At 33.9% G+C, this 22,198-nt stretch overlaps 2 protein-coding genes across 3 annotated transcripts in view; one reads left to right on the top strand and one right to left on the bottom strand.

Moving 5' to 3' along the window:
* The window catches only part of CAPS2 (calcyphosine 2), a 75,606-nt gene that overhangs the window by 41,922 nt on the left and 11,486 nt on the right, over positions 1-22,198 (bottom strand). For both annotated transcript variants that reach the window (XM_045519449.2, XM_074375388.1), the window contains exon 3: positions 9,615-9,665. The gene's annotated coding sequence lies outside the window, so the exon portion shown is untranslated. The remainder of the gene's footprint in view (positions 1-9,614; positions 9,666-22,198) is intronic.
* On the top strand, positions 2,376-21,165 carry GLIPR1L1 (GLIPR1 like 1). The gene is made up of 4 exons (XM_010958879.3): positions 2,376-2,552; positions 11,588-11,833; positions 15,683-15,783; positions 20,560-21,165. Exons 1-4 carry the CDS (start codon positions 2,376-2,378, stop codon positions 20,666-20,668), a joined length of 633 nt encoding a protein of 210 aa, XP_010957181.2. The 3' UTR covers positions 20,669-21,165.

Genomic DNA, 22,198 nt, shown 5'->3' with positions numbered 1-22,198 from the left:
CTACAAATAAAATGAAATGTAATCAATAACTAAAAAACAACTTTAGAAACCCATTTAGAAAAACTTAACAGTGCCCTCAATTAACAGGTCAAAGAATAAGCCATAATGGAAATTATGAAATATTTATAACTGAATAGCAAAAAAGCAGTCCACTCTTAAACCTTATGAATTGCAACTAAACTGTAAATCAGGGGACATGAATAACCTTAAATAAATATATGAAAAAAGAAGAAAGAAGAAAAGTAAAAATTTTTTCGGATTTCTTGACTTCAATTGGGTTAATTAAATATTTTTCATCTGTCATTTTCCCACTACTGGTTTGGTATTCTTTCTTTAAACAGTCATTCTTAAATTGTTAACATGTTCATTACTTAACAAAGTCAAAAGTTACTCAATACCTCGACTCTCCTCCCACCAATACAAATACCTTAGAATAGTTCAACAATAATCACTCAGCTCTCCCAACTTCTACATGATTTTTGCCTAGTATTATAGTTCCACTTTATTTAATCTTCTTCCTTCAGTATCCACATGCTTCCCTCTTGCGTCCCCTTCAAGTATTTTCTCAAAAGGCACCTTTTCAAAGACATCCACACTGATCACATTTAAAATTACCATCTGCCACCATCACCTGAACTCCTTAGCCTAGCATTTTTTTCATAGAAAGTATCACCATTTTAAACTATACTATAGAATTTGTTTATTATGCTTATCATTTATTATTATTATTTATATTATCATCATTATTATTATTTATTATCACTAGAATTCCAGAAAGGCAGGTTGCTTTGTTTTCTTTTTTATGGTTGTAATCTCAAGCACCGAGAAGAATGCCTGGTATACAGCAGACATCCAAAATATATAAGTATACTAAAGATTATTGAACATCATTCTGACTGCTATCTTGGGAACAGACTACAAGAGGTTAAGAGTAGGGTAGGAATATCCACTAGGAAGTTATTGTAATTATTCATGAAATCAAGGAGGTGTCATTCAAATGGTGATCAGCAGTCAAAGCCTTGAAAATATAAAGACAAAGCCAACAGAATTTTCTAAGGAACTAATTGCCTCCAAAGTTTGGGGCCTGAGCAGTCAGAAAGATGGAGCTGCCATTAGCTGAGATAGGGAGAACTGGAGGCTCAGGATTTGGGTGTGGGGTATTAGAAGCTCAGTTTGGATTATGGATGTAATGCTGAGGTCACATATACTGCAATTCTCCAATGGCAGATAGTAGACCAGCAATACCTTCCCTTTATATTTTCCCCCATTTTATAATTTAATTTTCTGCTTTCTATTAAAAAATAATAACTAATTGTAGCAAAGTTGTTCTTATTTTTAGTGGCAAGGTTGCCTGACCACTAGAAGTGACTAGAATATCAGTGAATGTAAATATGTGTTCACTTGAATTAAATGGCATTGTAAATAACCTCACATAATCAAAGATATTTATTTGAAATATAGAAATACAGGAAAATGTCATGTAATGTCACAGAAAAAACGCTGGTTTATTATTGAATAACAATATAACTGACATAATGGATTTAAAACATTAAGCCAAATGAAGTTGATTTATATTGCAATGTAGGTAAAAGAAGCAATCAAATATACTCTGTCTTAGTCTTTAGCATTCCAACTAAAGCAATCCTTTATCTGAAGTTTACTAGTCACTAAATAGTCTGTTCCAAATTAAAGTTTCAAGAAGGAAAGATTTTGCCCGCTATTCCATGTGTCTCTCTAGGCAGCTGGGAAAACAAGCAAGTTATTAATTAAATGTTTGACAAGGTAATGATTAAGGATCTCTATGTCATCGACTATACAAAATGCCTGTCCTTGCTTTTTTCCCAGTCTCTTGACGAAATGCACGATATGATGTTGCAGCTTACTTAAAAACAATAAATTTTTGAAAAGGCTATACACGGAAGCTAAGTATGTGAAACCACTGCTCTGCAGGGCTTCACACAAGCCAGGTCCATCGTCAACAACATATTAATTTGTTGTCCTTTTACATACATGTGCTGCCTGCAAGTGGCAATCTGGCTTACAATACACGTGCCCTCTGCATTGAGTCCAAGTGGGTCTGCAGAAAGCATCTTGGATGGTTAAAAAACTCTGCACCAGAAGGCGACTCCAAGTTTTTTCCTGCAGCCCAGGGCTCGGTGGTGGGCTATTCCTGAGGTCTGGCCTGCCTCCCTACTTGGCGCTCAGCCTTCCCACGAATCCCTGCGCTGGGCTCGAGCCCAGGCAGGTGGATGGAGCCAACGGTTACTGCCACACCGCGCCCCCCAATCCCCTCGGCCGCCCGCACCGCCCCCGCCCGGCCGGGCTGCCCCAGCTGTTACTGGTCCGTTCAGTCAGGGCATTCTCTGCGCCTCACCATGATTCTGAGGAAGAATCTGAATTGCTTATGGACCTTAGGTCTCTGTCTGGTAGCCAGTACTTCGTCTCCCACAGTCCCCTCCATCACAGATCAGAAATTTATAAAACACTGCGTCGAAGCTCACAACGAAATGCGTGGCAAAGTCCAGCCCGTCGCAGCCAACATGAAATACATGGTGAGAAAGACCTCGGCCTAGGATCTTACTTCTCTGGTTCATCCTAAGGTACCTGGGCGATAAATTTCATGAACTCATTTGTATGAATTCAGTCTGGACTTTCCAGCATGCAGCTGAAAATCACACCTTGGCTGGGTTATCTCCTCCAACGTAGTAGTAATAGAAGTGGATGAGAAAGGAAAACTTGAAGCTGTTCGTTGCCCAGACCTAGCTCCCTTTCGCTCGGGTTTGCGGGGGTGGGGATCGCTGTGGATACCGCTGGCCTAGTGACTGTGTCTGTCCTCCACATAAACAATATGCAACGGTAGCACAAAGACAACTATAACACTTCTGTTAAGAAAGTGGCAGAATGGGAGTCACAAAGCGATTGCTGGTTGAAAGCAATTCTGAAATCTTTAGGGTATATATTACGAAGACTTGCTATGCTGGGAGTCAGAAAAGTTATCTAACTAGAGGTGGTTGGAGTTCCCTCTTCCATTATTTTCTGTGGTCCTGTCTTCTCCCTTTAAAAGGCCTCCCTGGACCAATTTGAATTGGGCACTGGGAAAAATGCCATCTTTGAGGGCTGCATAGTCTTCTTCTGCCCACAGAAGTTTAAGGTCCAAGAGTCATTTAAAATATATTGCATTCACTTTTCACAACAATTTTCACAACAGGTTTACAATATCTTTGGGACTGTATCTCTGTCAAAAACTCTAAAGGTCTTTCAGCTGTATGCCTCCAGTCAGTTCCAAGCACCAATAACCATGGTTAAAGTATAGTTTGGAGAAACTTTCAAGTCTTTATTTCTTTGTTTCCTCACCTTGGTGCTTTTCTTTTTCATCTTAATGCCAGTTAGCTTGAAACATGAGTTTTGGGAAAATGGGTACACTCTTAAACTGTTGGATTTGCTGAGGCAATTTTTAGTCAATTAACAGGATTTCCTTGGAGTTACATACTTCATCACCTCTGTGCCCTAAGGTTTTTTAATCATATGAAAGTTTCACATTTGTCTCTCAAAGCCTTTTAAAAATCTTTTTATATGCTATGCAGAAGGCAGCCCCACATTTCTTGATTCTTTTTCTGCTTCCAAACTGTCCAATGCTTTACTTTTATAATATCTTGTTGAACACACCCTACAACCAACAAATAATGTTAATGTTCTGTTTTCCAACCTCTGCTTAGAGCTTCAAGTTCAATGGACTCATGATTTGCCTCCTGAGTAATAGGTCACATTTTTTCACTTATCTGGGCTCTGAATCCCATAGCTTGCCATCATTCCTCTGAAATAAGTTTCCTCACTGCTTGCCAACTAACTGTTAAACTCTACCACGTGGTTCAGGCAAGCTTGCCACTAACATTAGTGGGCTAGATGAATAAAAATGGAAGCCCACATATAATCTCATTGTTTGCTCAATGATTAAATCTTTGTTTAGTAAAGAATATGTGGTTTCAGGGGTTTCATCCCATCTGCTCAGATTTGTATTTGATTAGAATAATTTTGCTTATTTTCACGGATGTTATTAACTAATTTTTCATTTCCTCTAAAATAATCGAAACTGTCCATTCAAATTAAAAGGCAAAGTTAAATGGATGAGTATCAATTTTAAGTATTTTAAATATTTCTTAATTTTTTGGAAAATTTGTCTTCTTAAATATTTTTATAAATACAAGATTATTCACCATTCTAGTGCTCATGTCCACCTAGTGGCCAATGTAAAGAACTGATGTCAGGCTTCATACTCAGACAACATACAGAACTACATTTACCCCTACTTAACAGTAATGTAAATTGTTACCATTGCAAAATGTCTCCCTTACCCCCGAAATGGGAACAAGAAGAGAGAAGTGAGGAAACAGATCTCCAGTAGTACTGCTAAACAATATTATATTATGCCTGAAATCTATTGCTTTCGTGCTGAAACAAAAGATGTGACAAGTTGATCTTTTTCTCTTACCCTAAGAGCTTCCATGGTTCAAATCTTTCTTGGACTCTGATGCAGTGTCTGTCTCCAGTGTCATCAGCAACAATATTCACAAGCCTTTTTACCACGCAGATACAGATGCCCTTTGCTTTAAAAACATGTGGCAAAAGATGCAGACATTCAGTGCTGTGGGTCACGCTGAACCCATGCTAATGTTAGAATGCAGAGAAGCTTTCATTTAATAATAAAGTCTGTGTAGTGTGTGTGTGTGTGTGTGTGTGTGTGTGTGTGTGTGTGTAACATGAGATGTCCTATCAAGTCTGGGGTCAAAGAAAGGATCCTTCCTACCTAGGTCTCAGGTGGGATAAGTTTAGGTTTTCATTATGGCTCTACACCCTACTCCCAGCAGTAAGTTCTATAAGAGGTTAGGCTGGGCTCTGGTTTCAAATACACCTTTAAGTCTCAGTGGCTTAACAAAACAAAGTTTAATTTCATACTTACACAGGTTGTAGAGAAAATGAGTTAGGATTAAACCTCTCTAGCTGGGGCAAAGGAGGGCCCTCAACCTCAGCCAGCTTGTTGACAGGCGGTTTAACAAGAGCCCCCAAAGTCACTCATCACATAATTGCTTTACCAATGTGAAGAATAAGAGGATATTTACTGACCTTTTTGCTATTCTAAAGTAGGAGGTTTAGCATACTTTTATTTTCTTCTCATCTCCATTTTTTGTTGAATTAATGACTTTTGTAGTCAGATTGTTGTTGTTCTTAATTGCAAGTGTTTGTTATCCTGGTGGTAACTAGTTTTTAAGATAAATTTTAAGATAAATTTTGGTGAGGTGGAAACCCTGGAACCACAGTACACTGTTGGTAGGAATGTACAATTGTGCTGCAGCTATGGAAAACTATGGAGGTTCCTAAAGAAATTAAAAAATAGAACTATCATATGATCCAAAAATCCCACTTCTGGGTGTCTATCCAAAAAAAATTAAAATTAGTATCTTGAAGAGATAGCTGCCTCCCACATTCACTGCAGCACTATTCACAGTAGCCAAGATACAGAAACAACCCAAGGCTCTATCAACAGATGACTGGGAAAAGAAAATGTTGTATATACATACAACAGAATATTACTCAGCCTTAAACAAGAATGAAATAATGCCATTTGCAGCAACAAGGATGGACCTTGAGTATCGTACCAAGTGAAGTAAGTCAGACAAAGACAGACAAATATCATGATATCAGTTATACATGGAATCTAAACTATGATACAAAGAAACTTATTTGTGAAACAGAAATAGGCTCACAGACATAGAAACAAATTTATGATTAGCAAATGGGAAAGTGGGAGGTTGGAGGGATAAAATTAGGAGTTTAGGATTAACATATACACACCACTATGTATAAAATAGATAAGCAAACAACAAGGACTTATTATAGAGCACAGAGAACTATACTCAGTATCTTGTAATAACCTATAATGGAAAAGAATCTGAAAAAGAATAGCTATATATATTTATGCATAACTGAATCACTTTGCTGTACATCTAAAACATTGTAAATCAACTATATTTAGATAATTTTTTAAAAAAGAAAGAAAAAAGAATGAGTGGGGAGCCTGGACAGCCCGGACTTTTGTCCACCAACCAGTGATAAATAAGACTTCCTCCCCTGGGGCAGTGTCAGTGAAGACCTGCTGAAACAGGAGGACTGATTAAGATTTAGAATCTTGTAATATAAAACTCAAAATGTCGTGTATACAATAAAAAAATCACTCACATACCAAGAACCAGGAAGATCTCAGCATGAATGAGAACCGACCACAGCTGCCACCACCCAAATAACACAGGTGTGAGGATCATCTGACAAGGATTTGAAAGTAGTCATCATAAAAATGCTTCAAGGAGCGATTTTTAAAAGGCTTAAAAGAAATGAAAACACAAAGTCTCAGCAAGGAAATCAAAGTTACAGATTCCAATGGAAATTTTACAACTGAAAAATAGAATAACCAAAATTAAAAACTCACTAGCTGGGCTGAGTAGTTGAATGAATCTGACAATGGAAAAAGTCAATGAACTTGAAAATAGAACAGTAGGAATTACCAAATCTGAGCAACAGAGAGAAAGTGGACTGGAAAAAAAAAAAAACAAAAAACCACAACAAAAAATCATTAGGGCTCTATGGGACAACATAGATAACATTATGATAACAAAGTATCTATTAGATATTTCATGTCCTTGGAGTCCCAGAAGGAATGGAGAAAGATGGACTATATTCTAAGAAACAGTAGCCGAGAACTTTCAAAATTTAGATAAAGATATAAATAATACTTCCAAATAAAGGCCAAATATGGTAAGCCCAAAAAAAATCATGCCAAGATACACCGTAATCAAACTTCAGAGAACCTAAGAGAAAGAAAAAAAGCTTAAAAGCAGCTGAAGAGAAACAATGCATTACCTATATGAGAACAATAATTTCAGTGTCATCAGATTTCTCATCCAAATCCTGTGGATGCCACAGGAAGTGGCACAATACTTTTAATTTCAATTTCAAAAAAGAATCAACTAAGAATACCACCCAGAGAAAGTATACTTTAGGAATGAAGATAAAATTAAGACATTCTCAGATTCAGGAGAACTAAAGATGATTTGTCATAATCAGACGTACACTAAAAGAACAGCTTAAAAAAGATCTTCAAATAATACAATAATGCTCTAACAAGGACTCTTGGAATACCAGAAATGGAGAAAAAACAAGGTAAAGAGTAAAAATATGAGTAAATATAATAAACTATTCTCTTACGTTTTCTAAATTATGTTTGACAGTTAAAGCAAAAATTATAACATTGTTTGACATGGTTCTTAATGTATGTAAAAGAAATATTTAAGACAATTATGTTATTGGTGGAATGAGTGGTAAAGGGACCTAAATGGAAGTAGTATTTCTACATTTGACTCAAACTAGTAAAATGCTGACATCGGTAGTTTGTGATAAGTTAGTTACATATAGTATTTAACACCTATAGCAACCACTAAAACATCTATGTAAAGATATGCACTGAAAACCACTATGGATAAATCAAAGTGGAAACTAAGTAATGTTCAAGAAATTCACAGGAAGTCAGGAAAAGTAAAACAGGAATGAAAAATAGAAGATCAAATAAAAATAAACAATAAGATGGCACACTTAATGCTCTAACACATCAATAAAGATATCAAGTGTAAATAGTCTAAATGCATAAATTAAAAAACAGAGGTTGGCTAAATGGATTAAAATCAGACAAACAAACATGAGCCAACAATGTGCCATAACCAAGACACTCACTTCAAACATGATACTGGTAGGTTGAAAGTAAAAGGTTGGAGGAAGACATGTCATGTAAACATTAATCAAAAGAAAGTAGAAGCTGCTTTATTAATATCAGCTAAAGTAGATTTCAGAGCAAAAAAAAAAAAAAATTACCAGAGACAGAAAATGACATTAAATAATGATAAAATGATCAATCTATCAAAAAAGATTCTAATAAAATTTGTATACCTCGAACAACAGACATTTAAAATGCAGGAGGCAAAGCTGATACAACCGAAAACAGAAATAGAAGAGTCCTCAATTACATTTGGATATTTCAACTGTTTTCTCTCAACAATCACAACTCTTCTCATAAAATCAGCGAGGATATAGAAGAACTTAGCAATACCATTAACCAACTAGGATCTAACTGACATTTATAGAACGCTCCACTCAACAACTAGAGAATACACATTCTGATCAAGCGCCTATGAAACATTAACCAAGACTGACCATATCCTGAACCATAAAATAAAAACTCAACCAATTTAAAAGAAAAGAAATTATACAGAGTATATTCTCTGAACACAGTGAAATCAATCCAGAAATCTACAGCACAGAGAGAACAAAAAACTTTTTAAATACTTGAAAATTAAACACACTTGTAAATAATCCATGTGTCAAAGAGGAAGTCTCAAGGAAATAGATACAAAGATAAATATATCAATGTAGATAGATATATAGATACAAATAGATAAATATATATAATTGTATATATACATGTACATATATCAAATGTGTGTATATATATACATATATATATATATATATATATATATATATGTATACATATATTAGAACCAATGCAATGCACTTAAGCAGTGCTGAGAGGGCAATGTATGACACTAAATGGTTACATCAGAAAAAAGGAGCGCTCATAAGTGGATAATCTAACTTTTACCTATAGAAACAAGAAAAGAAAGCAAAATAAACTTGGCAGAAGGAAGACAATAATGAAATTGCAAATTGAAAAATGATAGAAAATTTTAAAGGAATAAAAAGCCAATTCTTTGCAAAGATCAATAAAATAGACAGTAGCACAAATGATCAATATCAGGAATGAATCTAGGAAATTATTACAGACCTGCTGACATATACTATGAACAACTCTATGCACGTTATTTAACATCCATAAAAAAAAAAGAACTTTGATAAAAACTTAACACATTATGTAAAAATTAACACAAAATGAATCACACACTTAAATGTAAAACATAAAACTGTAAAACTTTTCGAACAAAAAGTGGAGAAAAATCCTCAGAATCTAAAGCTAAATGAGGCTTCATAACATGGTAGATTACATGACACCAAAATCACAAGCTTTAAAAAGTCAATAAATTCAACCTCAACAATTAAAACACTCTTCTTTTTAAAATACTACTTTAAGAGATGAAAAGACAGCTACAGACTAGGAGAAAATACACATACACAACATATTTCAGGAATAACTACTGTCTGTAATACAGAAAGAACTCTCAAAACTCAACAGTAAAAAATACAAACAATTCAATTAGAAAATGAACAAAAGATGGAACAGACATTGCACCACAGGCATACACAAATGGAAAGTAAGCACATAAAAATATGTTCAACATTATTAGCCATTAGGGAAGTGCAAATTAAAACCACACTGTGAAATCACTATACATCAATTAGAAAAGTTAATATAAAAAATAGCAACAATGCCAAATACTGGAGAGGATTTGGAGGAACTATGTCTGTCCTATTTTGCTGGTAGAAATATAAAATGGTACAGCCACTCTAGAAAATAGTTTGGCACTTTGGTTCTTAAAAACTAAATGTATACTTACCATATGACCCAGCAATTGCACTCCTGGGCACTTCTTCCTTTTCCTTTTTTCCTAGAAAAAGGAAAATTTATTGCTACACAAATATTCTTCACATATGTTCACATATATTCATAGCAGCTTTATATTTGTAATAGCCCAAACTTGTAAACATCCAAATTTCCATCAATAGGTGAAGGTTGAATGAACTGTGGTTCATCCATTGCCATGGAATACTACTCAGCAATAAAGAAGAATAAGTGATTGATGCATGAAACAGTGTGGATGGATCTCAAGGGAATTATGCTGGGTGAAAAAAGAGCCAACCTCACAATGGTTACCTACTGTAGGATTCTATTTATATAACATTCTTGAAATCACAGAATTATAGAGATGGAGAACATATTAGTGATTGCCAGGAATTAGGAACAGGGTGGGGGAGTGAGTGAGGATGGCTTTAAAATGTTAGCATGAGGGATCATTGTGATGTGTTATGTATCTTGATTGGGGAAGTGGTTACTTCAATTTACATATGTGATAAAAATGCATGAAACTACACAAACACACACACAAATGAACGCATATAAGACCATTGAAATCTTACAGTCTGTTGATCGTACCAATGTCAATTTTTTTATTTTGGTATTGTGCTATATTTATATAAAACATTACCAATGGGGAAACTGTGACATCTACACAGGGCCTCTGTGTACTATTTTTGTAACCTCTTGTGAATCTACAATTACTTCAAAATAAAAATATTTTTTAAAAAATAATCTTACCAATAACATCTATACTAAGACACTGTCACTTTTGTCAAAATTGTTTCTGGACTCTATTTTGTTCTATTGGGCTATTTGCCTACCCTCCTGCTGATACCATAATGTCTTAACATAGCTTTATGATGTCTTGATGTCTGGTAGAGTAATTCCTCTAACTTTGTTTTACTTTTTAGGGATTGTCTAGCTATTGTTGGTTCTTTGAATTTCCAAATAAATTTTATAATCAATTTTTACCCCCTTAAAAAAGCTACCCAGATTTTCATTAGAAATGTATTAAAATCAAGACCAATATTCTTTATAATCTAGCATCTTCCAGCCCATGAACATTTACTGTCTCTCCATTTATTTGTCTTTGAAAGTTTCTCTTAATGATATTTTGTAGTTTTCAGTGTAGAAATAGTTTTTATATTTATTAGATTTAATTATATATGCTTGATATTTTTGAAGTTATTTGTTTCTGGAGTGTATATAGAAATGCAATTTTGTATGTATTCTTGATATTTGACAACTTTGATAATTTCACTTATTTGTTTTAGTTCCATTTGTGTATTCCTTTGAGCTTTCTATGTACCCACTCACATGTCATCTGTGAATAATAGATTCCAATCATTATACATTTTATATCTTTTGTCTTATATATTTATAGCTCACATATTTTATCACACTACCTGAGCTCTAGTAAATATTAAGCAGAAGTAATGAGACATCTTGTTTCATTCTCAATCTTGGGGGAAAGCTTTTAATTTTTCATCATTATACATTAATGCTTATTGTAGGGTTTTGGGAGGGGGCTTGATACTCTTGATCAAATTAAGGAAATTCTATTCCTAGTGTGCTAAGAAGTTTTTTTCTCTTTTTAATTATAAATGAGTACTTATCATTTACTTCTATTTGTGTGACTTCCTGAATTACTAGACTGTGAACTCCGACTTATTTAAATCACATTCAAATGTATTTGTTGAGTGTCTGTACTGTACCAAGCCATCTGCTTGGTGTTGGAAATACAAAATGAACTGTCACAGAGTGGGTACCACATAAGTGCTTCTGAAGCAGAATTAAAAAAAAAATGACTAACTGTGAAAATAATAAATGCCAAAGAAAAACTATATTTTATTAACATAATGAACTTTAAAAATTTAACTGGTTATAATCATTAGAATGACTTTAAGCTGACCAAATATGCACAACTCAGTTTGAATTATTTTTACCTTTCAGAGTTGGGATGAAGGTTTAGCGAAGATTGCTAAAGCGTGGACAAACAAGTGCAAATTCGAACACAACACCTGTTTAGCAAAATCATATAAATGCCACCCAAAATTTCAGTATGTTGGAGAGAACATCTGGTTAGGTGGATTAAGCATATTTACACCACACTCTGCTATCGAGGCCTGGTATAATGAAACTGAATTTTATAATTTTAATAAACTGTCATGTTCCAATGTTTGTGGCCATTTTACACAGGTAAGTATTTGACACTTTATTAATTATTTATGCATATTTCAATCACAAGACAAATTTTTAGCATTTTTATTTTAGAGTTTCTTTTGAGTCTCTGGAAGACTCCCCTCATTTGGAAGATATTTTTACTGGGAATAGAACTCTATGTAGTGAGTTATTTTTTTTTTCCCTTGAACTTTAAATATCTTACTCCACTATCATCTGGCCTGCATTGTTTCCAACAAGAAATCTACTGTAATCTTTTTATTTATTTTTCTGTGTGTAATGTGCCTTTTTTCTTCGAATGCCTTTAAATTGTTTTTCCTTTAGTACAGATCTTGAGCAATTTCGCCATAATGTCCTGCAGTTTTCTTCATGTTTCTTGTGCTGCAGTTTACTGAGCTTCTTGGAACTGCAGATCTATAGTTCAAACCAAATTTAGAAAAATGTTAACCATTGCTTTTTGAAATATTTCTGTCTCTCTCACTCTTCTCTTCCGAGAGCCCAGTTACCCATGTAGAAGGCCGCTTGAAGTTTTCCCACAGTTGACTGTGGGAAATTTTTGGTCAAATTGGTCAAATTTTCCCACTTCTTATCATGCTGGGTAAATTTTATTATATTCCCAACTTTGTCATATCTGCCTGTTGGATGCTGGATTTATTTATATATCTTATAAATATTCTTAACTGTCTTCTGGGATATAGGTTATCTGGAATTTACTTGACCTTTTTGGTTCCTACTTTTAAAATATGTTAGATGGAATGAAAGCAGTGTTTAGTCGAGGGCTAATTCTCTCTCACCAGTGGAGCAAGACACTCTACCCGAATTCCCAGAATTTAGTAAATTTTCCAGTCTGGCTAGCGCGAACAGGCCCACTGTTCCTGTCCCTGGCTCTGTGTAAGACTCGGTATTCTTTCCTCTAAATGGTGCTTTCGTGGGCCTGGGATAGTTTTTCGTTATGTGTGCTCTGATTAGTGCTCTGCTGAATTGAAGATGAGGAACCCCTACAGATCTCCTTAGCTGTGTCACTGTAAGATTTTCATCTCTCCAGTACTGTGCTTTCTAAGCTCCTGCCTCCTGGGTCTCCCCAGACTCTCAGCTCTGTCTCTCAGCTAGGTGAATCCCTCAAGTTTCTCCCGGTTTCCCCACTAGCCCCACTCCCAGACATGGCCTGGAAACTCTCTCAGTGCAATAAGATGAAACAATTGGACAGCTTGCATCTTTTCCCCCCAGCTCTCCAGGGGCACTATCCATTGTCGAAAAACATTATTTCCTATAATTTTTCCAATTCTTCTGGTCGTTTTGCGTGGGAGTTTTAAGTGAGAACTGGAAGTCACTTTTTAGCTAAACTAATCCTAGACATGGCATCAAGCTCCTTGGAAGAACAATTTAAGCAACAGAAAGAGCTAACTTTATTCTCCAAACTCACTCATTTGTATCAGCTGAATTAACGTATACTACCTTAAAGCAAGTCATTTTTATCGGAGGTGCACTGAACAAAGAAATTAACAGTTTCCATGCTTCTCTTCTCATCACTCTTTGTCCAATAACAATGCTGTAAGTGTGGAAATCCTGCTCAGGACAGATGTTGTTTGCAAAGAATATGGTTTGGTTTCTGCTGAGAAAGTTGAAAGAATGGAATCAAATGTCAAGTATCCTGACAACAAGTAAAATGCAATAGAGTAGTCCTCCCTTTTCTGACAGGGAAATGTTCCAAGACCCCAAGTGGATGCCTGAAACTTCACATGGTATCAGACCCTACATATACTATTGTTTTTCCTCTACATAGATACGTATGATCAAGTTTAATTCATAAATTAGGCACAGTAAGAGATTAACTATCAATAGAATTTAACAGTTACAACAAGACGCCTATCATATAATGAGAAGTAGTGAGGTGGATGAATGCAGGCACTGTGATGTAGCAGTCAGGCTACCAGTGACCTTCTGACAGCATGTCAGAAGGAGGATCATCTGCTTTGGGTGATCCTGGATCAATGTGCCACAGCGATGTCAATGGCTGGATGGCAAGAGCAGACCATGTCAATGGTTGGAGATCCCAAGTGAGATGGAAAGGGACTGTATGAGGTTTCGGAAAAGGACCGTATGAGATTTCATTAGGCTACTCAGAAAGGCACGCAATTTAGGGCTTATGAACTGTTTACTCCTGCGATTTTCCATTTAATATTTTTGGACTTCAGTTGACTGTAGGTAACTGAAATCTCTGAAAGCGAACTGGCAAATAAGGGGGGACTACTGTATCCCTTATATGGCATTAAAGCTGAGCCACAGACTTTATATAATCAGTGTGTCCCCTTTTGTTACAAGGAAAAAGGAACCTGTTCCCAAATACCCCTTCTCCCTTCACATTGCTACATCAGAAATGGGAGCTCACTCCCCATTGGCCAATTTACTTATATGCTTAAATAATTAGGAATGGGTGCATTCTTTCTATTGGTTCAACTGTATCTTGCTTAATTTTCCAAACAAAATGAGCTAAGAATTTCTTGCATTCATCATTTGCAGATAGTCACGTTGAAGTTATAGCCAATGTTCATATTAACGTTACATCTAGTCTCTTTAATGAAAGCAATACATTCTAAACCTATATGTAGTATTTATTTTTAGCATTCCAAAACCGAAAAAAGAATCACAATTTAAATATATTAATCAAGTAAAATTGCATGGTATAGTCAGTTATTCATGAACCAAATTTTTAAACATTACTTCTTGAAAATACATATACTTGCAGTCATATAGTTCTTAACTTTCTAAAATATTCAAAAGGAAAAGGAGCGTTCAGTGATCTAGCTTAATCTTATTTTATTAGGTGGGAAACAAGCTCTGAATCAATCTGCCACTCTCCAAAGCCACACGTGGTTAGAAGCAGAACTCATTTCTTAGTTCTTGCTTCACTGTGTTTTTTATTGCACTTTGCTCCCTCTTAGGCAGCCAAAGAGCCATTAAAATATGTTTTGCTAAATGGTTGATTCTGGCTACATCAAGGCCATGGGAAACAGTGACTAATACATTAGTCTATAAAAAATATTAGCACATTTTGTTAATTGAATTGTAAAATCAATGAGTTCAGGAAATTCATTTATCTTGTCAAAATCAATTTTCCTCAGATTATTTTGTTTTTCAAATGAAGTAAATAAGTTTTTTCCCCCTTGTTCATTTGGGAAATTGACAAAAATTCCACTCTAACATTGTCACAAAGGAATACTTAACATTCTTCACTTCTTTATCTCTCTCCCCCTGGCTGGTTTTCCATAGGAGTCTTCTTCCTTTTGAATAACTTTGCTATTCTTTGCAACTAGACAAAAATAAAGACTCACCATCTCTATCTCAGGCATTTTTTTTTTTTTTGCAATAAACTCAACATGTTCTTAATCTCTATCCCTATCTGCTTCTTGTGATTTGACAAAGGTAAGAATATGGTTAAGACCACAGAATTTAAAATGTGATCATTAATTTAGAATTTTTCTGAGAAAAAGAAATAAAAGGTAATTACTGTTTTTACTTATAGTCTGGTTTCAATGTTGTTTGTATGATATACCCACGGAGAAAATAAAAATATATTTCATAAGTCATCCAGAAGAAATTATGATTTTGGCTATATAATATAATCTCCTTTTGATTTATGAGAATTACCTGTGAGGAAAAAACTAGTTAGGTAGCCCTCTTGAATGCAGCCTAAACAAAATAATTAATTGTTTTAAACTAAATATTAGAAATTAGGAAAAAATAGCCAATAAATATTTATGTACATCCATTTTTTTGTAGCATGACAAAGATTATACCTGTTCCCATAATGCATTGTTTACATAGAGTTGTTTTGCATATTTTATTTTAAAATTCCTTTCCTTATAGGTAGTTTGGGCTGATTCATATAAAGTTGGTTGTGCACTTACAGCTTGTCCTAACCTTGGGGATTATGGTGCTGCAATATTTATATGTGACTATGGACCTGCGTAAGTTATTTTGCTATTAAATATATTTTAAATTGAAATATATGTTAAGAATTGTTTCCAAAAACAGGATCTTACACTAAAGAGACAAGTATATTTTTGTTAAGTGGAGTCTCCCTCCATTTTGCTAATCAAAAGAAAAAGACGAAGTAAAAGGTGGTAAGAGAATGTGCAAAAAATTATACATGTCATGAAATATTTAATCTTGAGCGTGAAAATGAAGGAGATTGTTTGTTAAGTAAAAAAGGACGTAATATAAAATACTTTGGCACAGTAATATCTAAATACTGTTGCACAAAATAGGTTGACAGATGCTTGTATAATATGATATAATGTAATTATAATATAATGCAATATAACTGGAATGAGTAAATGATTGAGAATGATAGTGAAAAACACATTCTTCTAAGAAAAGACTACCATAAGTTTTTGACTGCCTTGCTGATAATTGCATTATCTAAATGGAATATAACATAAGCCCAATGGGTATCTCCAAAAATGAAATTCTGGAACTCTAATTGCAAAATATCTGTACAAGGAAGAAGATAAAATCAGTTAATAATCCAACTCTGAAACAAACAAAAATTTAAAAATAAAATGTAGAAAAGATGAAAATAAGGCAAAGAATAAACATACAAGTTTGGCAAAAAGAAGCTGAAATATGTCAAAATTGTTATGGAGAGGTATGAATGTGTATGTATCTTTCTCTATTTTCTTCCATTCCCTCTCAGTCAGAAGCAAAAACAAGAATGATGAATACATAACCTCAAAGCTTGGGGCAGGGTACAATTTTTATAAATACCAGGGAAATTGCAGTACAAAAGATAAAAGAGCATCAGCTGTGAGATAACTTTAGTGGGAACTGATTTCCTGAAAGACGCAGGGACAGAAAAATATTTGAAGAAATATGGCCCGAAACTTTCTATGCTTAAGGAAAATTATACTCACATAACCAAGAAACCTTACAGGCCCCAATCACAAGAAACATAAAATAAATGATACTAACTCGCTTTATAATAAAATATTTCGAAACCAGTAATAAAAAGGAAATCTTAATAGCAGCCAGAGAACAAAGACATGTTACAAAAGAGGAACAAAGATGGGGATGACAGCAGATTTCTCATTGGAAACAATGCAAGAGAGAAGACAGTAATATCTTTAAATATTGAAAGAATAAAAAAAAAATCTGTCAACCAAGAATTCTATATCCTGTGAAAATATTTTTTAAAGATAAAAAAGAAAGATGTTTGAACCACTGGAGATGGTAACTACATTGGTAAATATATAGTATGTTTTTCTTATTATTTTTCAAAAGATAATTATTTAATTGAAGATAATAGAAGTGTATTGGGAGGGCTATAAAATATGTAAAATTAAAATTTGTAATAACTACAGCACAAAGGCTGAGAGGGGAGAATGGAAGTGTATTACCTTAAGGTTCTTCTACTCAGTGTCAAGTGGAATAATTTAACTTGACTGTGATAAGTAAAAGATGCATGCCATAAACTCTAAAGTAACTACTAAAATAACAAAAAAAACAGTAACAGCAAGTAAGCCAAAAAGCAAGTAAAATTAAATCTTAAAAAATATTCAATTAATCCAAAGGAAGGCAGTGAAAAAAAAAAAGAACAAAGGACAGATGAGACAAATAGAATAAATAAGATTTTATAGCATCAAACCTAACTATATCAGTAATCACATCAAATGTAAATAATACAAACACCCAAATGAAAAGGCAGAGACTGGAAGATGGAATAAGAAATCAAGAACTAGTTATACACTGCATACAAGAAGTATATTTTAATTTAAAGACACAAATAGACAAAAGTAAAAGAACGAGAAAAGGTTTACTATGCTGACATTAGTAAAAAAAAGAAAGCAGCAAGGTCTATGTTAATATCAGACAATGTAGATTTTAGAGGAAAGAATATTACCAGGGATAAAGAAGGCCATTTCAAAATGACAATGGCATTAATTAATCCAGAGGCAACCTGGATAAAATGGAGAAATTGCTTGAAAGACATAAATTGCAAAGGAGAAATAAAAGGAAAAGAAAACTACAGAGCAATATCTCTTAACAAACAGAAGTACAAAGGTTCTAAACAAAATTTAGCAATTGAATCCAATACAGTAAAAGCATAATGCACCTTGTCCAAATGGAGTTTGTTCCAGTAACGTAGGGCTGGTTTAACATTCTAAAAAAAAAAATGTAATTCATCATATTAATCAGCCTAAAAGTAAAGATAATATGATCATCTCAATAGACTGAAAAAGTCAAACATTCATTCTTGAGGAAAGTTCTTAGAAAACTAGAAATAGAAGGGAACTTCTTACATCTAAAAAAGGGTATCTACGAAAAGCCTGTATGTAACATTATACCAGAGTTTTTTTTCTGTAAAGTACCAGACAGTACTTTTGCTATACTTTTTCTGCAAAGTACTAGGCAGTAAATATATTAGGCTTTGCATGACACATGCATTCTGTTACATAATCATCTTTGTTTTTGTTTAGTTTTAAATAACCCCTTAAAAATACTTTAAAAAACTCTTAGCTCACAGACTGCTCAGAATAAGACCACAAGCCAGATATGTCCTATGGGTCACACTTTGCTGACAGCTGATCTAGAGGTCTATATAGAAAATTCAATGGAATCTATGAAAACTCTTTTAGAACCAAAAAGTAAGTTTAGCAATTTTTCAGGATATAAGATCAATATACAAAACTCAATTACATATCCGTATACGAATAAGGAACAATCATAAATTGAATTAAAATAACAATACCATTTATAACAGCATCAAAAAATATAAATTATTTAGGGATAAATCTAGCAGAAGACATTAAAGATCTATACACTGACAACTGCATAACATTCATGAGAGAAACTGACAAAGACAAATAATTAGACAGATATATCTTGTTAATGAGGGAAAAGACTCATTATTAAGAGGCAATTTTTCACTGAATTGATCTATGGATTCAATACAATCTCAATAAAAATCCCAGCAGGCTTTTATTGTAGAAATTGACAAACTGATCATAAAACTCATATAGAAATGCAAAGGATTTAGAATAATCAAAACAACTATGAAAAAGAATAAATTTGAAATAGCTAACACTATTGTTTACAAGTTATTATTAAAGCTAGAATAATCATGACATTGTGCTATTGATGTAAAGTTACACAAATAGATCACTGGAATAGAATACAGAATCTAGAAATAAATTCACCCATGGTTGATGACACATGACATGCACAACTGATATTTCACAAATGCACAAAGGCAATGCAGTGGAAAAAAAGATTTTTCAACAAAGGGTGCTGGAACAATTTGTCACCCACATATAAAAAACAAAAGTAAACCTGGATCTACATAACATACAACTTACAAAAATTAACTCAAAATCGATCATAAATCTAAATATAAATCTAAAACTATAAAACTTTTTGAAGAAAACAGAGATGAAACCTTTGTAACCTTAAGAGAGCCAAAGATTTTTTAACTACCACACCAGAAGCATGACCCATAAAAGAACAAGTTAAGTTGAATTTCATTAAAATTAAAAGTGATTGTTATTCACAGACACTGCTAAGAGAATGAAAAGACAAGCCACAGATTTGAGGTAAGTCTTTGCAAAACACATATCAAATAAAGAACTTAGACCAAGAATATAGGAGGAACTCTCATAATGCTGAAAAATTAGAAATTCAATACTAGAAAAACCTAAAACTCAATTTTAAAAAATGAACAAAAGATTAACAAGACAAGCAAATTACAAATAAGCACATGAAAAAATGCTCCAAATCATTAATCATTAGGTAAATACAAATTAAAATCATAATGAGTACCACTACACAACAATTAGAGCGGCTAAAGAAAGACTGGCCATTTTTCCAATCCTGAGGCTAGAATTTTCACACACTGCTGGTGGGCGTACAGTGTTACAACTACTTGTAAAAACACTGTGGTAGTTTCTTAAAAAATTAAATATGCATCTATCATATGATCTGTTCACTCCACTCCTAGGTATTTATTCAAGAAAATGTATGTCCGTATACATTTTGGGTAAGAATTATATATGAATGTTCAAATTGTATGTAGTAACTATTTGTAACACTGAAAACCTGGAAAAACTCAGAAGTCCATCAGCAGATTAATGAATAAATAAATTGTAGTATATTCTTCAATGGAATACAACTCATGTTATTAATATTTTTCTCTGTGTACTCTAGGTAAATAACATCTTTTTCTAAGTCTTTCACCACACAGCGATTGAAAAAAAAAAAAGAGGTTTGTTACCATGTATCAATTGATATTACTGAAAAGCATGCATAATAGCTGCCAAATCTTTCTGGCACATCATCAAATAGAACTAGATAATGACTCTGGTATTGTACTTTTAAATTAAACCATAAAACACATGTTTCCATTTGTGATTTAAATTTCCGTATTCCATTTACAAAATCAAGAGATAATCACAGTGTTTACAACAAAAATTTTGTGGCTGCCACATGCATAATTACACTGAGTTCACATCTAATTCCTGTTCTACAGAATATTCAAGAATATGACTGCCACAAGGATTACGGACGTCCTGTAAAGAACAATTTTAACAGTTACTTTGTACAAAAGAAATAAGCATTAACATCGGGACCTAAGTTGTTATTTTTCCTTTTCAACATTCATGATTAGGGACGAAAACAACTTGCATCAATGCATGCACAAAATTAGAGAAATTAATAGCCATTTGGTTAATCACTGTTTCTCTTTTCTACAGAGGAAATTATCCAAATATGGCCCCTTACGTTATCGGATCAAGCTGCTCTGCATGTGCAGATGAAGACACTTGCGTAAAGAAACTCTGCCGTAAGCAAAAAGGAGGGTAAAAAAATAATCATTACATTCTATTTGGCAAGCAAAGTTTTCATAAATTCACTACATGTTAAAATTTGGCTCCTCAAGTTTATAGAGAATTTACGGACAAGATTTGATTGCTGCTATATAATGATAAATCATTTATATTTATATAAATATAATGATATATAATGATATTTATATAAATATGATAAATCATATATATTATGATAAATCATTTATCATAAATGAGCATATTTAAATGCAGGTGATTCTTCCTTTCTTCACTGATTATTTTCCCTCTCAGGCTAAAGGACAGGAAGGAGTTGGGCATAACTGATTCAGTTTGGTGCCACATTCAAAATGACTATTGGCTGCCATGTTTCTTATTCGTATTTGCCTCCCTTTCATCTCCTGTTATTAGTTATTATTAAAAGAGCAACTTGCTCAGAAGTAATAACATTAATCAATGTCCAAGTTAATTGTGATTAAAAACTAGTATGTTTTTCTTCCATCATCAGCCTTTTGGTTCTCCTGACAAAGACTTTTTAAGTATAAGTATAGATTTTTGATTCTCAGAAGCAGATGGGTTCTCAGCACAAAGCTACTTTTTAGGGATAAGTATAAATCCTTGGTTGAGCACAGGGTGAAAAGGGTGAACAGAGACGATCTTGAAAACTATAAAAGATATGGTGCCACAAGAGAAGACTGACACACCAAAAAATGCATATTAAATGATTCCATTTACATAAAGTTCAAAACCAGACAAAGCTAATCTAGGTTTGGAGTTACGATAGGGTTACCTTTCAAGAGGAAAGAGGACATAGTAATTAGAAAGGGTACCAGGACCTTCTGGGCCTATGCTACGGCTAGCTAGGTGTGTTTACTTGGTAACAGCTCATCAACTTTTCCAATTATGAGGTACGCCTGCTTACATACTCAAGTCATACTTCAATAAAGAATGAACTAGAAGTATGGTCTCCAACATCAGATTTCATTCAAAGTGGTTTAAAAAATAAATTTACTGTATACCTCCTATTTGCAGACTACTGGAGGGTATAGCTTGGTGGTAGACTGCTTGCCTAGCAAGCACAAGGTCCTGGGTTCAATCCCCAGTACTGCCATTAAAAAAAATAAATAAAACCTAATTATCCCTCCCCTCCTCCAAAAAGCTGTATTCAGTGCTGTATGTCAATTATATCTCAATAAAACTGGAAGGAAAAAAAGTTTCAAAACAAAACAAAACAAAATTCATGCTTTCCTGCTGGAGAGGTCACAATGAAAAGGCCCTAAAAGGGAAGAAGTCATCCTTTTGTTGCAACCCCAACTGAGCACCAACTAAATGCAGCCTTGTCCTTGAATCCTGACACTAGATATAGCGGAGAAATCGCCTAGTAGGACAAGCCAACCCAGATAATAATGAGAAATAATAATAAATTTTTAAGCCATTAAGTTTTGGAAGTTTGTTGCACAGCAGTAGAGTGTGGAAACACTTGGTATGCCTAGTAAGTTTTTACTCTAAAAACACCCGGCAACATGTGTGAAACAAATATGTAGAGTTT

Source organism: Camelus bactrianus, chromosome 12 (assembly GCF_048773025.1).
Source record: "Camelus bactrianus isolate YW-2024 breed Bactrian camel chromosome 12, ASM4877302v1, whole genome shotgun sequence".
Classification (NCBI taxonomy): domain Eukaryota; kingdom Metazoa; phylum Chordata; class Mammalia; order Artiodactyla; family Camelidae; genus Camelus; species Camelus bactrianus.
This window is presented reverse-complemented; position numbering and strand designations above follow the sequence as displayed.